Consider the following 11,743-nt stretch of genomic DNA (forward strand, 5'->3'; position numbering starts at 1 on the left):
TTGTTTGCTTGGTAGTCAGTACTTGATAGAATAAAGTGAAGGTGATGACAGTCTAAACTTAGAGAGATCAGTGTGTACACAGTAACATTTACCTTACAAATTAATGAAATCTGATACTGCTGCCCTAGATTAAAATGTACTTTTGTGAAGTTTTTTTTTTTTTTGAGAGAGAGATAATCTTTTAAGACTTTAAAGTGGCTATAATATTCTTTTCAGGTTTTTCCCTTTCCTTTAATGTTATATAGCTTTTTGTGCCTGCAAAAGATCTGCTAAAGGCAGTTTCTCACTCTGAACTGCCGGAAATGCCTCATTTGAAATCCAGCCTTTCTTGTGTTACTTAGTGACATCACATTGTAACACATTTGGAACAAAACTGACCCTCCTCTAGGCCCCACAATCCTTAGCTACTATTGCTACGCCTGCAAGCTTTCTCGCACCACACATATGCAGTTTAAAGCGATAACAGTGACAAATTTAACATTGAAAATTGGTAGCAATTGTTGAAACATGAGGTCATTGATTTCACAAAAAAGTAAACAAAAGCTGCTTCTCATTTCTAGCTGATGATGGTGGATTTTGTCAATTGATGACCTTTGCAGGTAGATTTCATAAATGTAGCTAGCTAATGTAAGCTAATGCTAATACCTGAGAAATCTGTCTCCAGCTGTTTTTTTTATATTTCTATCTGACACATTTTAAAAGGAGAACCCTATAAAAGTGTCTTAAATATGTTAAGTTACTTAACAACTGCATACATGGTATAATGTTAATGCTAAAAGACTGAGGCTAAACCTACATCACTGCAAACACTGGTGGGACAATGAAATGCAACATATGCATTCGATAGATGACAGAAATACACTCTTTAATGTGGAAAAAGGAAGCACATGCATTAAAGGGCGTCGACACCAAGAAGTATAACTATAAAAATATAGCTTTGGAAATTGTTATCAGTCAGGTGGATGGCAGAGTCTGGACTACAGTTTTATAGTCTGTGCTTCTACAGTGATGGTGTGGACTTATTCTATTAGAAACCCCAAATAAAAGTATGGGCTTGAAGATGAGCATAATGTGGCCACTTTCAGAGCAACATCAGTGTTCTTACATTGGACTGCAGTCTGCTTTGAGCAGCATTTATGCTATGTTAATACAGTCTACTTTTATTTCAACTATTGATGGAACTTTGTCATCACAGAACAGCTATTCTACTTGTTTCACTGGTTGCACTTATTGCACAGCCTTACAAAGGGCGAGATCAGTAACTACAGAAACAGTGAGAACCAAACCAAACTGTGAAACCGCTTTTAGGCTGATTATTATTCATTGTCACAGTAGACTTAAAATAAAAAAGCTGCAGAGACAGCAGTTTATGCTGATCTGCTAAGCTAGGCTAGTGACCTTTTAGCAGGACTAATTTATTCAGGTGTTTTTTTCATTATGATCATATTAGCTACCGCTTCATTTATCAATGAAGTATCACAAACTTAATGACATTACTGTGTGTGTGTGTGTATTTGAAATATATTAGCATAAAACAACAAACTTTATTGGTTTGAACATAAAATATCTCATCTTTGTGCTGTATTCAATTGAATACAGTTTGAAAGGTTTTTATAAATCTGTACATTCTGTTTTTATTCATGTTTTACACAACGTCCCAACTTTTTTGGAAGTGGGGTTGTACATTATATGACAGTGCCTGATGATGTCAGGATGCATATACATATTTGAATGTGTGTAGAAACATGTGAGTATGGAGAGGGAGCTTTAACCATCAATGAATCAGTGTCAGTAATAATATTTGTCAGTATTTAATGCACACATCTGCACTTTTTGGCTGCTGCCCCCATGTGTATGCTAAAGGTACTTTGGCGACTCCTAGTGGTCATATCAATAAAGACACAGAGTTGGCCAGACAGCACTGAACATTGATCCACCAAAACCTATTTTCCTGCACATTACTGTAAAACTGTGAAACATATTATCATGTGTGTATTATGGAGTTGCTGTGTTAGGCTTGATGTGAGGCTTACTTGCTTGGAAAAATGTAAGAAAATGCAGACTTGCCTCTTGAATTTTCATTTGTTAGAATAGTAGGGAGACAGTGCGCGCAGAGAGTGACTGATAACAAAGAAGTTACCTACGCACAAAGTTGCATTGATTGTGATCTTTTGCAACAAATTTCCATCCTTATATCATTTATGGTATGACCCCCGAACTTGAATCTTTCGCAGTTAAATTTTAAACATGTCCAGATATCACATGAACTTGTCAGCAGAATGTTTAAACCAAATATTGTAGCCTGATGTTGCACAGATGTTATTGATAACGTGTTAAAATATCAATGACTGCAAGGATTAACACATGGCACTTTTGAATAAAACATACTTTAAAACAAAGTTTGTAAGTATTGTTTTGTTTGTTGTGTGTAATTTTAGTCAATTACCTAAGCAAAAGTACAGTGAAATAACCCCACTAGAAGTAGAAGTTTGTCATTCTAAACTTAACTAAGGTAAATGAATGTTAGTATTATAGCTATATTTACTGAAAGTGTCAAAAGTAAATTTAGTATTACTCATTGAGCAGTAAAATGGTGTTTTACTACTTTAAGGTTGTGCTCATTTTAACTACTTCATTTATATACTGTTTGCAGCAATGCATCACATTCTACAAGATCATCATGTTTCCACTATCTGAGAATTTACAGTATGTTATTTTAGAGAAAATGTGTATATTGATATTATTATTATTATTACTATTATTTTTTTAGCCATATTGCCCTTTTCCTGTTGGTTACATTCCCCTTGTTAACTGGACAGTTAGGGAGAGATTTGCTGCAGACACTGATTGGTATTTACAGTTGCTGACAGCACTGTGTGTTACGACCACTGCCATGTATCTGAGAGGGAGAGCGGTCCAATTAGCTAACTCTTCCCAAACTGAGAGCTTCCAGTGAACACTGGGACCAAAACAACCTCAGAGACCAGTTTGACGATAGAGACTGGGCTACAGTACCAAGGTAATTTTTTGCAGAACAACCTTGGTACTGTATTCCCTGTTGGTCTGGGATGCTGTGTTTGTCTCCATGACCAGCCACGTTCACTGAGAGGCTGCTGAGCCCGGTTCTGCTGCCCACTAAAGGCATCTAACAGTTATCTACGTAAGCAACAAGCTGTCTGTCCGTCAGGAAACAAGTAGTTTTCTCCGCTCATTTATTGGACATGTCCAGACATGTTTGAGTCACCAGAGGTCTGTGACAGGATGTTTTCTTTTTTTTTTTTTCTTTCGGTGTCAGGTTGTTGGAACTCAAGTGAGCTGAAGTGAGCTGCTGGGATGATTTGGACCGAGAGAGTTGCTGAAGATACATTCGTAACTGACCATTAGGGAGGGTGAGGGGAGGAGGAGCCGTGTCGGCCGTGTGTCGGTTTGTGAGGGTTATATAGTGTTGGGGGAGCATGGCTCCAGCATGTCACCAAACCATGTTTCAAGTCCACCCAGAAAATCTTGAACACAGAAATTGTGAACAACGGTCTCCCGGTCTAACTATTTTCAATATTTTTGCACATTTTCAGAAACTTTGCTCTAACGTGTGTTTTGAAGAAAAACTTTTCCTTTACACAGACTTTAAACTTCATGAGCACTTTGATTGTTAATAAATCATTTATTAACGTATCGTAGAATACTAATAACATATAGTTTAGCACACTGAAAAATGTCTCACTTTGGCCAGTGTTGATCCTCCTAACGCTTGCTTATTACAATTATAGGAAGTGGTTCCAGACAGCAGTACTGGTGTCAAGCACAAGAACAGTCTGAGATGACTAAAGTGGATTGCAGAGGATGGGAAGGATGCAGTGAATTAAATCCACATTGTTTTCTTGAAAACCAAACAAAAAAAAAAACAAAAAACAGTGCTTTCCAGATATGCAGGACACATAAAGGTCTCTTTTTTTGAGACATGGAGGCCGCCATGATTTTCACTTTCATGGCCTGAACGGACGGAACAGGGTGGACTTTTTTGCAAATGAAAGAGGAAGCGGTTTAAACACATGAACTTGAAAATATCTGATGGAACACACACATAATCCAGGTCGCTGCCTCATTGTACAGCTGAGAAGAATTCAATTGCGAGGACTAGAGATAAATTGGGAGTGATGGGGCCGATGTGGATCTCATGGAGAACAACGGCCATCATTGCCATACTACAAATCCAAGGTGAGCTGTGCATTTAGACTTTTAAAGCTGATGTAATTGACTTCTGTTCAGTTAAACACACATGAACACAACTAACACAGTTTATTCTGCCTGACAGCTCTGATCAGTGTCAAAACCAAAGTTGTTACTGGTGTGGAAGGTCAGAGATTTGACTTCATATGTAAATATCAAGATGGTCAGCAGAACAATGTTAAGTTCTTCAGCCATGTTCACGACAATGGGTCCTCCAGTCACCTCATACAGACAGGTGAACACAACAAGTGGGAGAGAAATGGACGTTTCTCTCTGTTCGACAACACCACCAAAAACTTCTTCACTGTGAGCGTGGACAAACTCATGTCAGAGGACAGCGGGACGTACGGGTGCGGGGTGGACATCAGCTCCCAGTCTGATCAAATCGATTTCATTCAACTGAACGTCTCCAAAGGTACAGTTCATCATGACACAGCATAGGATCAATAGGTTAACTGTTTATGTGTGTTCTTCTCTTATGCACATTTCATCCAAGAGCATAAAATAAAATCTACAGCTAAATACGTAGCCCACAAGACAGATGGTGTATAGCTTCTTTCCACCTGGAGGTTGCGGTTTACAAATGTCAGCCTACTCGTACTCTAAATGAGAAATAAGCACTGTTACTTCCCTCATACATGTTCCCCTTTTTCTTAACTTTCTGTTTCTATAAAAATGCTAGTGTGTGTATATATATATATATATATATATATATATATATATATATATATATATATGTATATGGTGGTTATTACAGCTTATTACAACTGTAACTACAACTGTTTTGCTAAATTAATGTTTTATTGTTGACCCTCCACAGCAGCAAACCCTCCAGAAAATCTTACACGTTACAGTAAGTATGATCTGTGGAACTACACATCAGCTGTCTGGGTATTTTTTTTTCATTAGTGTCTATTTGCACCTGGATGAAAATAGTTGCACAGCATCTGCTTGACTATTTACACCTGTTTAGCTAATTTAGCTATAAAAACCAACAAAGTCCATGTAGAGAGGTCATTGTGGTGGATGAATGGTTTGAGTCCAGTGTGAAACTAGAAGTCAGAGTTGACTTTTAATTTTGATGTATTTGACTTATTCTTTGATTTATTTATCTTTTTAAAACTTAATTGTTATTATTGTTACTTGTTTGGTTAAGTTTTGGGCGACAAAAATACTACTTAGGTTTAGGAAAAGATCATGGTTTGTCTCTGCCATGGGGGGTGTAAATAGCCAACCCATTGTTGTCTTTGCCACACCAGGCTATATACACCTGGGTGTAAATAGCCATATGGCATTTCAAATTCATGCAAATACACTCTTAGAAATAAAGATGGTAACTGAAGCCATAAAGGGTTCTTTGGTTTGTCCTCATAAGAGAACCCCTTTTGGTTCCTGGTAGAATGTTTTAAAGAAGTTCCATTTGGATCCCCACTTAGAACTCAACATAGAGGGTTATACTTAGAAGCATCTGTGAGAGGTTTCATCAAGAACCCCCTATGAGTGGTTCTACAGAGACCCATTCTATAGTGTAATGATACCAACCAGAGCCCACTCTCCGGGGTTCTATCCCGAATCTTTTCACCCTCTAAGGGTGCTAACAAGAACCCATCCAGGACATTCCACTGTGTATTAACTTATATTCCCAGGATTTTATCTGGAGCGCACTCATGGGCTTCAATGAGAACCTTTTTGCATTCCAAGAGTTTTATCTATAACCCACCCAGGTGATTCTACTGAGAACCCTTCTATATTTCAAGGGTTCTATCTAGATCCCATCCTGAGGGTTCTATTGAGAACATTGATATACTGTGGTATAAAGAACCCTTGATTTAAAAGTTCTCAAAGGATTTCAACATTCCTTGAAGAAATTTTTCTTCTAAAAATGTTTTTTGGGAAGAAAAGCGTTCTTAATGATTGGAAGTCTTACAACAAACCTTTGACAAACCCTTGCTTCAAAAAAAAGGGAAATTCACAAGTAAATGGTTCTGGGTAAAACCTCAGCCCCTCAAGAAGAACCCTTCTGGAACCCTTATTTCTGAGATTGCAGCATTTTTAGCTTCTGACACCTCGATGCTAATCACACCTGCCTTATTTTGTTGTTCAATATTAATACTTTTTATTTATTGAATTTTCCAGTAACTGCATTACCCCTCTTTCCAAGTGCCAGTGCAGTGGACAGTGAGTAATATGCATATGTGTGTGTCCATCTGTATTAATAATATGTGCGTGTGAGTGGCTCTTGCCAGGTTAACAAGTTGTTGTTCTCTTCTGCAGAACTCCACCTGCCGCTGTACCTCACTGCAGTGATGTGTGTGGCAGCCATACTCAGTGTGTGTCTGTTCACACTTTGCCTCCTGCTGTTGGTTAAACACCGAAAATCAGGAAGATCGGTCCCGCAGCAGAACAGAGAGGTTCGTGCATGACAGAAACATTTAGCCCCACAGCAGTAACATGGCTCTCAGGATAGCAATGCTAGGTTTTTCTTGAAAAATTATTAATCATTTCTCAAAATAAATGCAGATAAATTTGCTTAGATTAATAGCTGATCAATAATAATAATGATTGTTTTTTTTTTATGTTCATTGTTGGGTTTAGTTTGTCCAGCTCTTCCTCTGTTGTACACAATTTTTTTGATTGATTGATTTTAAGACAAAAAATTATAAAATCCCCACCCAGTGAAGCATTTTTTCACAAGAGGCCATGATGATGAATTGACACCAGTGTGTACACTGTGCATGTTAGTATATCACTTTTGATTTAAAACTGTAATCTCACTAATAATAATAATTCCCACGGTTACTAAATGTATCTGTATCTGTAGCTGTTTTATCTGTAAATGGTGTTATGACCCGTGTTATGAGGCATAACACTGTAATGGAATACAGTTACCTTTTTTTGTATCCAGATTATGTAATCCTGTTGCATGTAATCCGCTACTCTCCAAGCCTGATGATCAATACCCGGTGCTATTTTATACAAATGCTGAACAACTTTTGACCCAGCCAGTCACAATGGAAGAAAAAAAAAAACTACCACAAACTAACAGTTTAAACATGAATTGTTTATATCAGGAGTCTTTAATGTGGACCCCATAGAGAGACACAGAGGAGGGACCCCCTACCACATACACTGCATTGAATATTTTCTGGGCTTCTCTTGTTTGAGTTTATTCATAGTTGCTAAGTCAGATGCATGGCTAATGTTACGTCATGTGTTAGCCTCACCCTCTGTGCTCTCGGTTTTTGAGGTGGAGGGTATGTCAGGCTCTCTTGATTGTGAAATTACAAAATAAAATGTGTCTCAGGGCTACACTTAGAAAGAGATAACAATGCAGCTAATTGGCCAATATGTTTCAATAATACATAGCTAGCTTGTTAGCCTTTATGGAGTTACATGTTGGATTCATGTTAATGTGTTTTTTTTTTCTGAGAAGAAAAAACTTTGCAGAAATGATTACAAAATAATTAGTTTGACACCCTGCAGCAGCTCTTAGGGCCCCCTAGGGATTGCAGACCCCAGGTTGAAGACCGATGGTTTACATTATTCATGTTTTTAATAAAAATGTCTGACAGTGTCCTTCTTCATATTATATTCTAGAGCCGCTCCAATCAAATGATTAATCAATTATTAATTGATTATTAAATTAATCAACTACTTTAATAATCATTAAATCTGTTTGATTGCAAAAAAAGTTCTCTGATTTCAACCCTTAAATGTGAATATCTGTTTTTTTTTAATCCACTCTGACAGTAAACTGAATATTATTGGGTTGTGAGCAGAACAAGACATTTGAGGACATCATCTTGGGCTTTAGGAAGCACTGATTGATATTTTTCTGACCAAACAACTAATCCCTTAATCGGAAAAATGATCGTCAGATTAATTGACTATGACAATAATTGTTAGTTGCAGCCCTATTATATTCCTTATCTTAATAAAATTCAAAATTCAATTTAATTTTCAATTTTCAATTAGATTTTCATCAAATGTTTCACACCAACAATAAGAGCTGTATAACTGTTTTAATGTGATGCTGTACTAATGTTAAAATTACTTATTGAATCATTTCATATTAATTATTTATTATTATTTTAGTTGAATATTTATTTGTACAAGTTAAAATCAAACAAATGACAAGAAAGGACAACCAGACCTCAATCTGCTGCTGTAACTATATTATATGACTACATACGTGATGGACGTTGTTACGGTAGAGCAACAAAAAGAAACTGTTACTTCTGCTCTGGCCCCATGACAATGACTCATGATGTGTGAAAGCCCTATATAATCTGTCAAATTATCATGACTATGATACATGAAACAATAAACACAACGAAAAGACAAAAACAGCCTTGTGGATAAATCTGGTTAGTGTTGCTATCATACAGCATTACTTTCATACCAGTGTGGTAGCACTTAAACGTAGCATAAATCCAGCTTTAGCATGCTGACACACTAAACCGAGCTGGTAAACATACCTGCTGTACATCACCATGTTAGCATTGCATGCTGATGTTAACATTTACATCATAGCAGCACTTTGTTTAAGTAGCCTTTAAGAGTTGCACTGTTTTTCGTCTACTGAAAATGCCACCATGTCCAGTAAATATGAATGAATTTGCAGAATAATGTGGGCTCTCCTGTAAGAAACGATTCACTGTCAACAGGTTTCTGTTCATCCCACAGATATCATCTGACTATGAGACAATGATGCCTGGTGTAAGAACTGAATGTGAGCTCCACTGTAGCTGTTCGGCCCCAGACTGCCCTGATTTTTCATCTCTCCCACCTCTACCACCTGACCTCTGCTCACACTTGACATCGAAACATAGAGATTCTGCCATCAGCACCGGCCTCGGTGAATATGACGATGTGGATGCAGGGCACATCTGCCATTACCAACATCTGGATCTCAGCCAGTTAGAAGAACACGTCTATCACAGCCTTAATGGAAACTGCGGGCCAAAGGACAGGCCTCTAGGAATCAAAGAGCACACTGACTGTTGATACTGTTAAAGGATAATTCCAGGTTCATTACATCTTGGGTTTGACATTTTGGCAACCATCTCTTTCAGTTATTATTCAGTCCAACAGAGAGTAATTTTTGTTGACCTTTGATCAGGGTTACCATGCTTTTCCCATGCAACATGGCTGTTTGAAATGTTGCTGTGGGATGATTTTTTTTGCCTGCTGCATGAGTGTTCCTATTTTGCATGCAAATTACATTAAGGATATCTATACATGCACATCCATGTTTTAAATGAATTAATTTATTTATACTTAAACCCGTTGTCTGTCTCTTGGGTGGAAGCTCAGCATTGCCCCTAGAGGCCTGGAGCACTTCTGTTGTATGATTGGATGTACGTTTTCTTTTTGCATTTGTTTTCTTATATGCGGCGCATTTCTGTATATGCAACTCATTTCTGTATATGTAACTTGTTTTTGTACATGCAGCGCGTTTGCCCTTGTTGGCCACCATATGAAAAAAAAACACACAAAAACATATAAATATTTAACTGCTGTATATATATTGCTACCCCTGTATGGGTGTGATACCTCTATAATTGTATGGCCTGGCTCAGGTTAAAAAAAAATAGTACACTGGAAGCTGCTGGGAAGAAGATTGGTACATAGATTTGCATACTCGCCAATACCCAAGCCAGTAATTTAGGGTGTATCACACCTTTCTCAAAGGAAGTGATGCACACCTGTAACCTGTGAGCGAGTGAACATAAAATTGTTTCACTTTTTCCCACTGAAGATGTCCTAACTTGCTCCATACGTCAATAAAAAGGCTAAACAACATGTTGTTTGAAAACATGTTTCCTCTAACTGCACTTGTTCAGGGACTTAGGGTTAGGGTTTGTTGGGTTTTTTGTTGTTGTTTGTTGTTGAAGGTGGAAGTTAAAAAGTGTTTTTTTAAATAAATGAATGGAAACAAGTTATTCTGTTGAAAGACTTTTGAATATTGATGTTATCAATAGTTGTTAGATGTTAATAGTCCAAATGCCAATAGTTAATAGTTTATCAGTGTTCCTAGTGATCTGTGATCAGTCAAGAATTTTTTTTCTTAAGATATAACAGGATTGTTGTCATAATGTTTTAATGTTTTAATGTAACAAAACATTTATAGATTTCTTTTTTCAAAGCATGTTTTCCAACGCTGAAATAGTATAATTCCAAAAATTAAAAAAAACTTCCCGCTGAAAACGTTGTCAGGAATGTTAGGGACAAAGTTCTACCAATGTTGTCACTGATCATTTTAATAAATTCATCACAGAACATTTTTAGAATGTTCTGTAAAGAATAAAGTTGAGGGAACCTCATCCTAGAACATTTGGGAACTTACAAAAACTTTCTGCTAAAAACGTTTTCAAGAAGATCAGGGCACAATGTTCTAGCAATGTTGTCACTGAACATTTTAAGAGGGTCATCAGAAAACATTCTTGGAATGTTCTGTAAAGAATAAAGTTGAGGGAACGTTATGGAAAAAACTACAACATTTTGCAAAATTTTTTGAAACATTCCCTGAACATTATTTCTGTAATGTTCCCTGAACTTTGACAACTTCGTTGTCTGACCCAAAATTCGTTGTTGACCACGTCACCCGGCTGCCTGTTGTCAGAGGCAAAATTCATCGCCATTAAACACAATGCCAGGCGGCGTGTCGTTGGAGCCAAAATTCATCGTTGCTGACCACGACACCCAGCCACTTGTCGTTGGAGCCAAAATTCCTCATCATCAAACACAACAGTCTTTTGTTGGGGCCAAAATTCATCAGTATGAAACATAACATTTCCAATCTGATTATGTGTTATTTATCTTTTTCGGGTCCAGATTACATAATCCTGCCACATGTAATCCCTAACTCCACAAGTCTGTACATACTTATATCTAAATGGTAATAATGAATAGCCAGAGCATTCCACGGTTTTAAAATCAACTAAATGACACATCAGGTAAAATGACATAAAGGAAAAAACAAAGATGGGCATTTTACTTATGGAGGTGCTTTTCCAGAACCAGTCCACTAGATGGTGTTAGAGTCCAGCTTTTCTGCTGCTGCCATCCAAGGAGAACAGGATGAGTCACTCCACAGATGCAGACCTTCATGGTGACTTTGGGAAAACGTCATTATGTAACAGCCTCACACACACTCACACATACAAAATACTTGGGCACACACGAATAAAAACACACACAGAATGCTGCTCACACAGACGAACACACACTAAAACACATGGACACTTTTATTACTTGCACTGGAACGTTGTCCTTCACAGAGGGAGGACATATTGTCCCTGTGAGACTGAAATGGCTCAGACCAGACTAGACGAAGACACTGTGGCCTTCATACATAAACAGCAATGATGGGAAACGCTGCCAGTACGATATTTCTGGGAGTAAGACGCACATAAAACAGGCAGTGCAGACAGAAAAAGAGAAGTAGAGGAGAACAGTTCTATAAGAAATCATACAACAGATTATAGCAAGAAAATTCAAGCCATTTCTTTTT

At 37.4% G+C, this 11,743-nt stretch overlaps 1 protein-coding gene across 1 annotated transcript; it reads left to right on the plus strand.

Moving 5' to 3' along the window:
• Positions 1-4,139: 4,139 nt before the first annotated feature.
• On the plus strand, positions 4,140-9,303 carry LOC146330537 (uncharacterized). The gene is made up of 6 exons (XM_084711528.1): positions 4,140-4,215; positions 4,313-4,642; positions 5,036-5,080; positions 6,364-6,405; positions 6,502-6,638; positions 8,914-9,303. Exons 1-6 carry the CDS (start codon positions 4,155-4,157, stop codon positions 9,232-9,234), a joined length of 936 nt encoding a protein of 311 aa, XP_084567654.1. The 5' UTR covers positions 4,140-4,154; the 3' UTR covers positions 9,235-9,303.
• Positions 9,304-11,743: the final 2,440 nt, after the last annotated feature.

Source organism: Lutjanus erythropterus, chromosome 3, assembly GCF_056507025.1.
Source record: "Lutjanus erythropterus isolate fLutEry1 chromosome 3, fLutEry1.hap2, whole genome shotgun sequence".
Lineage (NCBI taxonomy): Eukaryota > Metazoa > Chordata > Actinopteri > Lutjaniformes > Lutjanidae > Lutjanus > Lutjanus erythropterus.

Coding starts and splice junctions, on each gene's coding strand:
- LOC146330537 (XM_084711528.1), top strand. CDS start 4,155: ATGGGGCCGATGTGGATCTCATGGAGAACAACGGCCATCATTGCCATA. Junction 4,216..4,312: donor TGCCATACTACAAATCCAAG/GTGAGCTGTGCA, acceptor TCTGCCTGACAG/CTCTGATCAGTGTCAAAACC. Junction 5,081..6,363: donor AGAAAATCTTACACGTTACA/GTAAGTATGATC, acceptor TGAATTTTCCAG/TAACTGCATTACCCCTCTTT.